At 48.7% G+C, this 14,521-nt stretch overlaps 1 protein-coding gene across 7 annotated transcripts in view; it reads left to right on the forward strand.

Annotated features, from left to right (window-relative positions):
• Positions 1-14,521, forward strand: part of DGKG (diacylglycerol kinase gamma) — a 211,295-nt gene that overhangs the window by 131,184 nt on the left and 65,590 nt on the right. For all 7 annotated transcript variants that reach the window (XM_088025108.1, XM_088025111.1, XM_088025117.1 and 4 more), the window contains one exon: positions 12,813-12,903. In XM_088025108.1, coding sequence (XP_087881234.1) covers positions 12,813-12,903 — 91 coding nt within the window. The remainder of the gene's footprint in view (positions 1-12,812; positions 12,904-14,521) is intronic.

Here is a 14,521-nt window from a genome sequence, read left to right on the forward strand (position 1 = left end):
TGGACTGACAGGCCCCTGGCAAGGAATCAGGAGCTCGTCACATAAACCAAGAGGAATATTTTTGGCCGGAAGCTTGAAGACCAAACAGGAGAGCTTTAAAATGAGATTGAAAGGGGATAAAGTAGAATGTTCAAATGAAACTCTACAATCACAGCCCCTGGAGGGGCAGCAGGTGTGAGCTAGAAATAAGAAGCTTGGCAGAGGAGGTGCCAAGCAGTTCTCCCGAGGAACCGGCAGGCAGGAGCTGTGGGGTCACACCCACAGCAGGGACACGTTGGCCAGCTGTGCAGCGAGGGGGCAAAGGGAACGGGTTGGGTTTCTCAGGGGAGCGAGCATGACCTCCGAGAGACAGCAGAGATTTGGCGGGGTTGGACGCACAACCAGAATGCCATGCTCATGAGGGGGACAAGTTCACATGACCACAGTCACTGCACTGCATACACAAGTATCAGGAGGCACAAACATCAGAGTGGAAGCAAAGCCGAGAGCATATGGATGAGATTTTCTAAAGGGCAAAATAGAAAGGATTCTGCTGGCAGCGTCTACTACAGCCTTCTCAGGCAGAGTGAGGCTCTGGCTGGTGCTTTCCTAGTTCAGATTTTTTAAACTGGCACAGGAAGAAGATGCAATAGGGATGGGAAGGGGGTATTTATCCAGGCATCTGCCCCATCTAATGAATCGTTAGCTTGCCTTGCTAACAATTTCATGACTTAAAAGGTAGAGGAAGCAAGAGGGCAACTAGTTAGTCTGTATTTAACTCTGACCAGGAGGTGTCCAGCTGGTTGGTGGTGTAGAAGGCACAGGAAACTTAAGAAGAAGTAACCAGATCATCGTCTAGTTTTATGATAGCAGAAGGAAGAAATAGGATGCATACCTATGTTGTGCCCTGACTCAACTTCCTACCTCTGCTGTTTCCCACTTCCCTCTGGAACCTCCTGTCCCGTTCTGAGAAGAACTCCAGCCCAGACTTCAGGGTGGCCACCAGGGATTTGAGGACACGAGAGTCGCCATGTCCCTTTCCCAGGAAAGCAAAGCTTTCCCAATCCAAATTCAGCAAGAAAGGTGCACCACTTGTATTTCAAATTGGAATTCAGAACCCATGAGGCCACAAAACCAGTTTTATACATGGCAATGGAGTTCTGTTGTGCTGTTATTCCAGGGTATATCATATGGCCAATTTTGAACGTTCCCAACAACCCTGCAAGGTAGATAACATCATCCCAATGCAAGGTAAAGGCACTAAGGCACAGAGACTAAATGACTTGCCCAAGGCTACATGGCAAGTAAGGGACTGACTTGTGGCTTGAACCCGGGCCTCTCTGGCTTCCAACCAGAGCTGCTTCAGCTCCACCTAGCTGTCTCCAAAACTAGATACCTAATGGGTTACTTGGCTTTTGTAGGTTAGCCTGGGAACCCAACCTCAACATAACATTGTTTCTATGGGGAAATGTGCTCAGAGTGACAAACAACTGGCTTAACCAAGGAACTTTTGTAACCTGACCTGTCATAAATCTCGCACAGCCTCACGTTCAGAAAAGCTGGTTGTGGGAGAGAGAGAAGAGAGCAGGCTCATTCATTACCTCAGAAACTCTGATACGATTCCAGTCCAGCTTCACATTTTGAAGGAACTACAGTCTCAGATGCATCTATAGAATAACTACCGAGTGTGGATGTGAGGACCACGGGAGGGGGAACCCTTTGGTTTGTAAAACAGCTAGTGCAGCTCTAGCACACAATAAACACGGGGTAAGTGGGGACTGAGATGATTCTCAACAGCTGGAGGGGGAGCTAGACAGAAGGATGTGCAGAGGGAAGGCAAAGCTCTGCTGTCTCTCTCTCAGGGGCCCACCTGGTGGTCAGAGTAGGGAGTGGGTGTGGACCAGCTTCTGGGGTTGTCTCTACTCGCCCGGATGGTTTTTAGTTTCTAGCCTTGGTGGCTCAGGACCCAGGAAGTGGCCTTCCTGGACACGGGCTCTGTTCCGGCAAAGTCTTTTCTAGGCATTTGGGACTTACGTTTTAATCAGCTGTCCCCACCTGCCTTCGAAGACCAGCCTCCCAGGCTGATGGATGTGTGAATGCTGGTAAAGCATAGTTCAGAATCAAAAAAAGTACACCACAGTGGTGCCCTGCTGGCTCAGTTGGTAGAGAATGTGACTTTTGACCTCAGGGTCATGAGTTCAAGTCCCACATTGGGCATCCTACTTTAAAAAAAAAAAAAAGTACACAACAGCTAAGCACTCATTACAGAACCTTAGAGACACACATCACCACCTGCCTTTGCCCCCTTTCCTCCAGGTGCAGGATTTCTTGGTGTCCCAGTACTTGGTTTTGCTCTCTGAGAACTGGGAGAGCAGGCTTACTCAGAGCCCTCTAGCATCGGCCAAATTGACCTGAGGGGGATTCTCATTCCACGAATAAATCATCAAAGGAAGAAAAGATCGCTAAAAACAGCCAAACTCTGAGATTTTTAAATTTTTATTTTATTTTTGGATGGGGGAAGGGAGTGATTTTCTCTTGGCAAGGGCAGATACTGACTGGAAAAACACTCCAGACCCTCAGGCCCTCAGGAGAGGAAAACCCTAGCTGCCTCACCAACTGTCGCTCCGGAGGGTCACCCCCAAAGTGGCAGGACCATGTGGTGGCATGCACATCCCTGCGGCAGATGTCAAGTCAGGCTGTGGGGCTTTGAGAGACGCCATCACCTCAGAGAGGCCATGTCTGTGAGTGTGCTTAGTAGCAGAGGATCAGAGAAGACTCCCTGTGTTGGCCTGTATGTGTACCTTCACACGTGCACATGCGCGCACGCACACACACGTCCTCGGATGCTACAGTGGGGGAGGATCAGATTTCAGACTTTGGCAGGCTACATGCTGGAGTCCTGCCCTTAGAAGGAGATTTTGTCAGGTGCCAGACAGAAATGGGGAGAGCTTACCAAAGGAGAATATGTCCGAGTCCACAGAAACGAACTGTCTTGCCTGAAAGAGAAGAGTCATTGCTCAGAGGGGGTAGATTCTCTGGGCCGCAGACTCCATCAAAGTGGTGGAGAAGCTGCCCAGTGGGTTTGGCCCTTTGTTACTTTTGGAGACCAGAGGCCAATAAGGAGGCCCAGACCAAGACTCTGTGGAGAACAGTGCCACGGGTCCCTGAGCCACCAGAGCCGGCCAGCCTAGAGCTGCACTCCCTCGGCCATGCTTGTGCCTGGGTAGATACAAGCAAAGCCAGCCCACAAGCACCCCTGAGAATGGCTTGTGGCTTTGTAGTCACTAGCTCCACTGAAGCAGTTGACTTTTCCACTTCTCTCTGACGCACCCCAGCCATAGCAACAGGAGCCAGGGCAGGTGGAAAGGTAAGGGACATGCACTAGAAATTGGGAGCTGGGCCTTGGATTCCGGCCAGTGCATCACCAAGGACTGGTCTCAGCTTCCTAATCTGTACCATGAGAAGCGGGCTCTGGCTTAGGAGAGAACCACCTTCCAGAGCTGGTATGGACTAGCAGTTCTGCATGCACCCTTTTACCGCCAAATAGTGCACTATTTTTCTTCATCCCTCATCGCTCACCACCATGGGTGCCATACTGAATAAGATTTCTGTCAGCCATTAGGCTTTTCCAAGTAATAATTTGTTTTCCCACTTTTATTATTCAACAACATCCATTTACTCTGCAATTGGTGCCTGTGGTTACCCAGAGGTGACCAATGTAATTGGTTTAATTCCATTCCATGGCAAAAAATTCAAACCTACTAGTTAGCCTATGCAGTCTTTATTACGAGTAAATGCACAAATACTGTCTCACATTAAGAAATATTGACAGCAACTCATGGATTCCTTTCATACTTTGGAAGATTCCTTGGAACCTGTGATCTTCTGGTTGGGAATCCCCAGACCCCAAAGGCCCCTTAAGTGCAAACGATCTGTCATCTGTGATTTTACAGGTAATTTTTCACACATGAAAATGAGCTAAGAAGTTATTAAGGTGATTATAACATAGGTTATTAAGAGGATTCCATATTTATATTGTAAAACACATGCTAGGCATGTTCTTCCTCCTCTCTTGGCCTTTTGTTTCCTTTAGTTCCTTCTTGAGCTCTTCCCTCTTTTTTGTTCCCCACGTTTCTACCCACCCCCTCCTGGTCTCTGGTCTCCAGGCCTCCAATCTGTTCACCACCCTAGATTTTCCTCAGTGCCGGGAACACCAGTCTGTCCCCACTATGGGAAACAGCCAGCAAATACCTTGCCCCTCGAAGCCGAAATACACTGAGCCAAGACAAATCTGTTGGCAGGAACAGTGGGCACAAGAGTCACACTCGGAGAACAAAAACAGCTATTTATAAAGCCTCCTTCCTGATTGCTGGGGGGCTTGCTTTCCCTTATAGCAGAGGGGCCACTGCCCCCTCTTGGAAAAGATTCTTCCATGCACAGCTCCGTGCCTGAGGGTCATGGAGTGCCGATTCCAGGGAGCAGTGAGAACAGGGGACAGCATGCAGGGTGGATTAGATGTGGTGACAGGCTCTCTGATGGGCCAGGGCAGCTGGGTGTACGGGTGACACAGATGGTCTCTACAGCACCTGTGAGGGGACAGTCACAGGCCCCATATAGGACTTAATATCCTGGCCTTAGAACCAAGCCCACCTGCCTCGGCTCTTTTTTTTTTTTTTTTTTTTTTTGAAACCTTTGATCTAAACTTCATTTAACACAATTACTGAACTCCCAAAGGCACTTGGGATTCAAATAATGTAAAATGTTAACAGATAAAGTATTCTCACTATTATTACTAACCTTCATTGATCAGTTACAGTTCAGCTCAGGTTGCATTTGCTCTTTCTGTGTTAGCACATCTGTTGGATTTTGCTAGATTGTTATTTACCTTAGTAACCTGACACTGGTCTACTGTCTTCAGTAGGAGTAGCAATAACACCACCAATCACTCAACAAACCCCTAAGAGTAGTAACTGAAATTCTTTGCTTTGTTTTTTAATTGAGTTGAACCTTATGAAAATTTATAATTAATGTGCTGAAGTAGCCTGTTGGCCAGCTAGAGTCTTCCCCAGATGTGTAGATTTTGATCTTTTAAAAAATTTTATTCGGGGGCGCCTGGGTGGCTCAGTCAGTTGAGTGTCCGACTCTTGGTTTCGGCTCAGGTCATGATCTCAGGGTCGTGAGATCCGGCTCCATGCTGGGCGTGGAGCTGCTTGAGATTCTCTCTCCCTCTCCATCTGCCTGAGCTCTCTCCCCTCCCTCTCTAAAAAAAAAAAACGACCAAAAAAATGAATTTGTTGCCAACTCTAATAATCCGATTTTACATAAAACCATATTTCTGGCTTCTCTTTGAAAAGATGGCAGTTCTGGCAATACTGGGGCCCACACCCCAACATGGCGGCAATGTGGAACACATGGGCTCTCCCACCCTGTCCTTTATCTCACATTGTTCAGGGAGCTTGGAGAAACCTTAGAAATCAGCCGCTCCAAGCCCTTCGTTGTGATGAGGAAACGGAGGCCAGGACACCCTGAGTAAGTCATGGTGTCACATGCCGATGTGTATGAGAACTAGGCCTATGAGGCCGATCCCCTGCCGGCTGGCCCAGCACGCCCTCCACCACATCGGTCCGCCCCCTCCACACAACACAGAACCCCATCTGGTGGGGAACATCTGCTTGACAAGGCTGACAAAGAAGGCCTGACTGAGTCATGACCCACTCGGGGAACCTGATTAGCCAAGTCCAGACCACAAAGAGGAATACCATCACTTCAAGGGCTCCTATTTCTAGAAATAGCTCTAGTGTCCTCTTTGTAGCCTTCTAAGCCCAAAGAAATGTTTTCATGACTTCAAAAGTCTATTGCCCTTAAAACTTCCTGGAATATCAGAAAAGGGCCATCAGAAACTCCATTGCCTTTATGGGTAAAAATGCCCAGCAGCTAGCTTGGTTTTACTTGTGGACATCCTTGAAAACGGGCTATTCATAGGCTGTCAAGATGATGACTGCATCCAGCCCTAAGTTGCTGACAAATACAAAAGAACATTTTTAATTAGTCTCATTTTGCCCTCATCTGTCAAATGAGAGATTCAACTCACTAGTGTGCAATCGATGTTATTTTCTTATAAAGCCGGGGGAAATTAAGAAAACCCAGAAATAGAATCAACCCATGGCGTCACTGCTGCTGATTGTCTCTCCTCTATGTGACTAAAAGTCCCTTGAGAAGCCCCGACGAGGGTCTTCGGCCTCAAGGATGGGAGCACCTGGATAGTAGTTTTGAGGCTGACAGTGCACCTAGGAGTTTTGTGGGTCATGGAAACCTGCCCCAGGACAACTGGTTAAGGATTAGTCATCTCCAGCTAAAAGGTGATCATGAGAAGGAAAGATCTGGTGAGCCAAAAAAAAAAAAAAAAAACTCAGGAAGAGAGATGCAGAAAAAGCATTCCAGAAGTCACTAAAACATTGTTAACTTTATTTTTTCAAATACATTGGCTGTCTAGGATAACCCCCCCCCCACCCTATTCTGCCCCTCCGCCTGCAGCCGTAGGGGAATGAGTCTCTCAGTGATTGCATCTCCTAGTAACTAGAAAGAACAGTTAGTGAGTACTTCCCATGAGTTAAACACTGCTTGGTGCTCTGTATTTGCCACAGGACCTTCACAATTTTGTTGGATAGAAAACAGTATTCCCGGGCGCCTGGGTGGCTCAGTGGCTTGAATGTTTGACTCTTGATGTCAGCTCAGGTCATGATCTCAGGGTTGTAGTGCTCTGCACTCAGCACAGAGTCTGCTTGTCCCCCTGCCCCCCCAAAATAAAATAAAATCTTTAAAAAGAAGAAAATAATATTCCCATTTTGTAGAAGAAATGAAGCTTTGAAGAACTCCTATCACTCACCTAGCCGGCAAGTGGCAGAAGAGTAGCCTCTCAGATCCCAAATGCAGGTGAAACACAAAAACCAGCACCATAGGCAGCAGCAGTAACCCTCCAGGAAGGGCTAACCTGTCAAGCGTCTGGGGAGGCATCTTCAAAAGAGACAAAGGAACACTGGCGTTCAGGCTCTGGTTGGCAGGGTGAGGTAGGGGCTGCGTCTCCCACTGCCAGTTGTAGAGTATCACATGCCTATAGGCTTTTACCAAAGGCTTTGGAAAGGTGCTGGTGCTGGTCGAGGAATGGGTAAAAAGGGAAGGTGAGGCAGGGGAGAACGCACTTCAATCTGTGAATTTTTTATTGGTAGCAACAGGACCTATTCATAGACTTCTTCTGAGACTGGAAAGAGATAATATATGTAAAATGTTTAGCAGAGTACAAAATCAAGAGGCCAGAACCTAGTTCCAGATCAAAAAAACCCGTCAGCACTCAATGCTCTACAGATCTGCTCTGACAGTGTAGACAGACTAGGAATCCGAGTTGCTGCCCCCCTGGTGTCTTGGTGTGCAGTGATGGGCATTCGGTTTCCCTCCTGAGCTTACAGAGGCTGAGAAAGGGGGCAACCAGGAACCTGCGGGGAGCCCTGCCTCAGATACGCCTACCAGTGGGATCCTTGGCAACAACACCACCACGTGTATAAAGAAAGGTTCTGTCTTCTCTTCTCTTACATCCCTTGGCTTGAAGCCAGCCTCCACCTCAGGGCCCACCAATCACGGCTGACCTCAGTCAGGCAGGGTGCTGGGAACCATCCCAACCTGATCAACCTTTGTCCCAGTAGGGTCCCTTCCTTTCTCTAGCTTGACCCCATGGCCCCAGCCTTCGTACTTGCAACCATTTCGGTGGCTGGGGGAGAGACGACCAAAATATCCCCCTTTATATTATCTCAGATAAAGGCCAGCGGCTATTTTTCTGATTAAACACATAAGTGACCTTCTTCATTATGAGGAGAGTACTTTGATTACTGACAGGGCATCAGCAACATTCAATCAACAAACTTAGTATGTATAGGGGATGAGGGCCTTCCGGAGGTTGGGACCTGTTGTAGATGATTTCACATGTCTCTTAAACTGGTTTGCCTTCCAGCTTTCCCTGTTGCACTCTGTGTTGGGGACGGCCCCAGGGCCCTGCCCCTACCCAATTTCTGGGTGAGCTGGGAGAAGGCAAAGTGTAGGGTGTCTTGGGAGCATCTTTACCAGGGTCGTTCTGGTCTCCCTGACTCTGTGAGACTGTATAGATTCAAAACCAGGAGGTTCCTATGGAAAACCCAATCCCAAGTCCTCTGGAACTCCCTTGGCCCCTGGGAGGGCCCTGACACTCTACATCAGACAACATCTTCTAGGATGTAATGTAACCACTGACACCCCAGGTCCCCAAGTGCATCTGTTTAACAACCTGGGGAAGGAGACCCACAGTGGTTTAGGAAGCACAACAGGAACACCCAGCACCACACCACAAAAGCCCGCTAAAGTCGGTGGCCAGGCAGCAAAGCACGGGCAGGGTTGAGCGCCACTCTGCACTAATTCGCCTTGCAACCTTAGACAACTTACTTATCCTCCCCAGGTCTTAGTTCCCTTATACATAGCAACTCATAGGGTTCTTCTGAGACTTGAAAGAGACAGCATATGTAAAATGTTCAGCAGCCATGGGCTATAGGCCACGGAAATAGAATGTATTCACTTCTAACTAGAACATGCCTGAGTTAGAAAAAGAAGTAAAAGCTCTTAAATTTTGGACACATAGTCTCCTGTGGGTCAAAGGTCGAATGTTAGTGTCTGGGTGAAGCTATTAAAAGTATGTTAGCTCTGTGAGGCCAGAGACTCTTATTCATCACTATCTCCAAGCCTTACACAGTGCCTGGCCCACAGGAAGGCTCAACAGATGTTCTATGGGCGGATGCATGGACAGAGAGGCCAGAACACCAAAGTGCTGCCCTTTAGTTATAAAAAGGACCACCACTGGAGCATTGATTTCCTGTGTCCCTCTCTCAGTGGCTAGCCCCTGCCATTTCCCATGCTAAGACAAAAACTTGGGTGTTACTGTGATGACTCTTTCTCATTCGCTCCTCACGACCAACCAGCTTTGTCAACTCCACCTCCTAATTTTTTGCTTGTGAGTGCATTCTCTTCTCCATAACTCTACTGTCACTACCTTCGTTCAGGCCCTTCCCAATTTGTTCTGGATTTCTACACCACCTCCAAACCACTCTCTAGGCCTCCAGTCTGTACCCACCCCTTCCAAGCCACTCTCCACACTTAGGACAGAGTGATTTTTAAAAAGCACAAATTTGATCAGATCATTACTGCCCCCCTACCCCCCCCACTCCGCGCCAGCAGCCTCACGTAAGGATGGTCCATGACACACTATAGACTTAAAGATAAAGCCCAGACACCTAAGTGTAATATCCCCAGCCTTTACAAACCTGCACCTACCTGCCTCTCCAGCCTTACCTGGCTAGTCAGCAGCCCACCCACCTTGAGTTCAGGTCACCTGCAGGAGGTTTATGCTCTCTCTTGCCCTGCACCATTGCCTAGGCTTCTTCCTCTGCCTGGAATGTTCCACTTTCTCTGTTCCCTTCCACATTCTTTGGAACTCAACCTTGGCATTGCCCCCCTAGGTTGCTTTCTCTGATTGCCCCTGGCCTCACTAAGAATTGGATGTCCCTTTTCCTAGGTAACCCCAGTGCTTAAAGCTTAGCTCACAACTCCGTGATCTTTTCCCTTGTCTGTCCTTCCTAGGTGCCTGGCTCATGTAGTGCTGTGTTTTGTTCTTCAGTATACCTAGCAGACCCCCATCTAGACCCCCATTTAGTTCCGGCACAATGAGTTTCTTGAACTCTGATCATTAAATGCTTTGTCTCACACCAAACATGCACTTTCTCAGAAGCATATTCCTAATCAACATCATGTCTTTGGACAGTCGCGTGACCAGTCAAGGTAATTAACCAAGGATTAGGGTGTGGTCTGTAATCTGGAAAAACCTATTAGATTAAACATGTGGAGAACATATATTTCTAACCACAAGTCAAGACACATGATCCAACAAATAGGATCACATCTTTTCCTGTCCTAGAAAAATGTGCACATATAATGTCTATAGCCACCCAAATTGATCTGTCATTTTTGCCCTACTATGTTATCCAAATATGTCAACTCAAGACATTGAAATAATAGCCAATATGTAAGTAGCTAACATTCTTGGTGAGCTTGCTGTGCAGCCAGCATTACGTGAAGTGCTTTGTAGTTGCCTCATTTTATCTTCTCACTTATGCTTCGAAGCAGATCTTTTTATCAACTCTATTTTACAGATGAGGAAACTAAGGTTTAATGCTTGCCAGAGATTACACAGGCAGCAACAGACATCTTACCAGCCATGGACGAGGAGTCTGTTTGATCCTCTCAGTCATTCTGCTACACTGACCTGACCATGACCTCTTAACCTTATTAGATTATCAGAAGAGCCACTTCTGGGCAAAAATAGCTGGTGGCTTCCGGAAATTTTTATTAAAACTCTAAATCTCCTGGCAATAACTTTTCAAAAGTCATGATTCAGACCAGAAGTGATATTTGAAAATGGAATCACAACACAGGTCTCTTGGCTACAGAGATGCTTTCACTGCCGGAGAGGAATGCTCAACCTTGACATTTATGACAGTCTGTGTTTTTCCTGTCCCTGGGTCTTTTGCCATCATGGTCTATGGAGAGGCGTTGACCCTCATTTTATCGTCCCTGAGGAATCCTCTCTGTCAGGTTTAATCAGTCCGTTCTGGTCCTTGGTCGTCACTTCATTGGTAGCTAGAGGAATGCTTCTTAAAGTCGTGACAACTGACCACCTGCATAATGATCCCTGGGGCACCCATGCCTCTTCCTGGGCCCCATCCCATAATAATTGCAGGGACTCTCTACAGGTCGAAGCCCAGGAAGCAGCATGTTAATCATATTCTCCAGGCAATTCTTATGAATACTAATGTTTCAGAACCACACATCTGTTTCCACATCCTCACAGCACCAGGTGTGATCCCTGGACCAGCAACAGCAGGTGGTTAGAAAACACAGAATTCTCAGGCCCCAGTCCTGAACGCCTGATTCAGAACCCGCATCTTAATGAAGTCCCCAGGTGATCTGTATTCACATTACTGTGCCTACAGAGAACCAGTGATCTAGAACAGTGTTCCGCATTATTTTTCACTTCATGGCAGGCGTAGAAAACAAAAACACTTGTTTGGCATACAGATAAGAATGCCCACTGTGACAGTGGGACTCAGCTGGCCCTAGACCCCAGCCTGGCCACTCCAGAGACCGAGGGGATTGACAGTCCAGGCGTGCCTGATTGCAGCACACTAGTTGAGAAGCACCAGGCTACTTAAAAGTAGACCCGGTTCTGCTAACTTTCTTCATTAGGCAGAACTCCCCAAATCTTGCCTATTCTTATTTCCCTCATTACTTATTCTTCCTTTTCATACATACGTAGAGTCAGGCTACTTCCCAGTCATCTGGGCCTTAGAAATCGTCATGCAATGGAAGAACAGTCTCATCATCTTTATGTTCTCTTTGAGAAATGCAGAGATAATAGTTGTCTTTTATTCTGAAGACTCATCTACTATGGCCCAAGGAATACTAGGAAGAAATAAGAGCCTTCTTCCCCCCAAAGAATGCTCCGTTCCTCTTGGGCCACAAATCTGAGGATGGAGGATCAGCAGTGCACAAGGTGGCTTCCTGTCCCGAAGAATGTGCCAAGAAAAATGTGATTTTGTTTCCTCCTTCCTTAGCAAAATCTGCCAGCTTATCAACTGGACAGGTGTCCCTTCTCTTAGCCAGCCCCTCAATAATGGGATGACAGGTGGGATGGAAGGAATGGAAGACCAGCAGACACACTTCTTGGTGTGACCATCTGATAAAAATGACCGAGTGTCAGGGCACACCATCTGACTTTGCCGAGCCCCCAGCTACGTGGGAAGCCCTTTCTTTTCCCCCACTAAAGAAAATGTTGAAGAATTTTAAAACTCAAAATGGTGAGCTCTTACTTTGAAGCAAATGACAAGGTCTTCTCCTAAATGAAGTATTTCTGTGACCTAAGCAAATGCAATTGAGGAAGAGGTGGGCGGGGGGAGCTCTTGCTACCAAACAACTCACTTTTTTTCTTCTCTTTCCACCTTGTCTGCAAATCTGTGTCTCATTCTCTCCACTCTGCTTCCCTCAGGCAGAGCATAGACAGAGCAGCACATGTTTTGCCTGGTTTCGTGTAGGACTCTCTCTTCTCTGCCCCGAGACTGTATATACCTCAAGTCTCCAAAGTCTGTCTGATCTTCCCTTTGTACCCCAACGATACCCAAGAGAGGGCTCTACCAGTAGTCCCTCTGCATTAGCAGTAGAAAGGACCACGATCAGACCATGATGTCACTTGCCATCTGTGGCTGATTTTCATAGAACTCTTCCCTTGGTCCAGATAAGGAGGCGAGCACACCTTTCTCCTGCTCTGACCAGGAAGTTCAGAGCCGTTGGCAGTTCAGCCAAGTAGCCATGATGTCTACGAAATGAAAGGGTTTTTCTCTCATAGCTGGAACAGTCAATGAAAAATGTCTACCCCCAGTTGTCTGATTAAGAAGCATTGAAAACAGGACGCCTGGGTGGCTCAGTTGGTTAAGTGGCTCAGGTCATGATCCTGGAGTCCCGGGATCCAGTCCCACATTGGGCTCCCTGCTCAGCAGGGAGTCTGCTTCTCCCTCTGACCCTCTTCCCTCTTGTGCTCTCTATCTCTCATTGTCTTTCTCTCTCTCTCAAATAAATAAAATCTTTAAAAAAAAAAAAAAGCACTGAAAACATAGGAGTGGGGAATCTCCCAGCCCCAATAGCATAGCTATTTGACACAACCGTTTCAAAGACAGAATACTGAGCCGGCTTTCTGCTTCATGGGGCAGGATGAAGAATAAGCTGTGGTACTTTGAATTTGGCACCTCAGAGACCTTTGCAGCCACCTGCAAGAAGCTCCACGACCACATAGAGTTGGAGGTAAGGCTTCCCAGACCTTGGTTCTGGTCCTGGACTGTCTCACACACACCCTCAGGACATGTCCCTGGGGTCCTTAAGAAGTGATCCAGAGTGGCGTCCATTTGTTCTGTTTCCATCCTGTTCCCAGAGACCTCTGCAACCTCCCTCTGACCTGCCTTCCTTGGCCTGTCCAGGGAGGCCTTGGGGCTCTGGGGCCTAGAGGTCCATTCCTGTCCTCAGCCCTGTCCCCACCGTGGCCTTGCAGTTCCCCCTTTTCAGAGAGGCGCAGACGTAGTTGCTGCCAGCACAGGGAGACAGGCTGCTTGTCAGGGGAGAGGGGGGGAGAAAATGCTCCAAGGCCGGTAAAGGTCTGGGAGCCGGCAGCCACAGGGCAGATATCTCCCAACTCACTCGGCCTCTGCTGTCACAGCTGCTTCAAGGAGCCGACTCAGAGGTACCCAGGGTCGGCTTTGTGGGTGTGCACTTGCTCAGATGGGCCTCCGGTTAATGTTCTTCGTGTCACTGTTTTGAAATTCTTGATAACTTTTTAACAGAGGGCCCTGCCTTTTCATCGTGAACTGGGCCCCTCAAATTCCGTAGCTGTCCCTGTTGGCACACTCGTGTTTACCTACCTTTCCCGGCACTTGCAGCAGCCTGCCTCACGCGGGCTTGCCTGAGGCTTCTCTCCCACTCAGCCCACCCCTGCTGAGCTCCCCTCAGAAGTCTCTTCACCGCTAGGAGAAGGCCTCCTTGGTCTCCGGCCACCGGAGAGCCCAGATGTCTGTGCACACCAGCCTGTCTCTGCTCTGCGGGGCGTCAGGGTGTGGGTTCCCCAGCCCTTAGCTCTCAGCTACCAACGCGTTTAGCCGGGTTGGGCTCTGCTGGGCCCACCAGCATTGTCCCTCAGCCTGCATTTAGCAGTCAAGTGGGGCCTGGGCACCCCTTGGAACAGGAGCATTTGGCCTAAAGCAGTGTGGGAAAGCCCCTCGATTCCCTGTGGAAGGCAGCCTGTGCTCACAGGGAGTTTCCACAAACGAAACACAAAGCTGGAGAGTCTCTGCTTCCATTTGACTCATCTGCCTGCCCCTCCCCTTCAGGTGCTGGGTTACCACTCCCAGGGGGCTAATCCCTGCAACTTGGGCCCAGCTCAGTCTGGAGGACAGAAAGGCCCAGGAGCCAGGGCCGTGTGTTCCCAGGTGGGACCAGCTACACCTGGGAGAGGCCGAGGAGCTAGCCCACGGTCTCTAACCCACTGCCTGGGAGCTGCAGTGGAGGAGGAGGGGGGCCGGGCTTGGAGACTGAGCCAGGCCAACAGAGACGGGCGTGCATTTTTCCTGTTGGCATGACCGTCTGGTGGGGTCTCTTTAAATCTACCCCAAGTGAAGGACAGCCCTGGCCTCAGCACTGCCAGCTACAGACGCACAGCGCCTGCTTGTTCTCCCTGCAGCTGGCCTTGAAACTATGCCCAGGACAGAGCAGCTCAGCTCCCCTGCCTCTGCAGCTCGCCTTGCCCATGGTTTCCTTCGGGTCCAAGACACAAGGGTTCTTCCTCAACCACAGAGAGGGCTAGTGGGCTCGTTGCAAAAGACGCTGGGGACCTCTGGAGGGGGTGGAGTTGTTCCATCTACGGGTTGTTGGG

Source organism: Eumetopias jubatus, unplaced genomic scaffold, assembly GCF_037043125.1.
Source record: "Eumetopias jubatus isolate StellerSeaLion01/CBP00866 unplaced genomic scaffold, mEumJub1_p1.0 scaffold_1, whole genome shotgun sequence".
Lineage (NCBI taxonomy): Eukaryota > Metazoa > Chordata > Mammalia > Carnivora > Otariidae > Eumetopias > Eumetopias jubatus.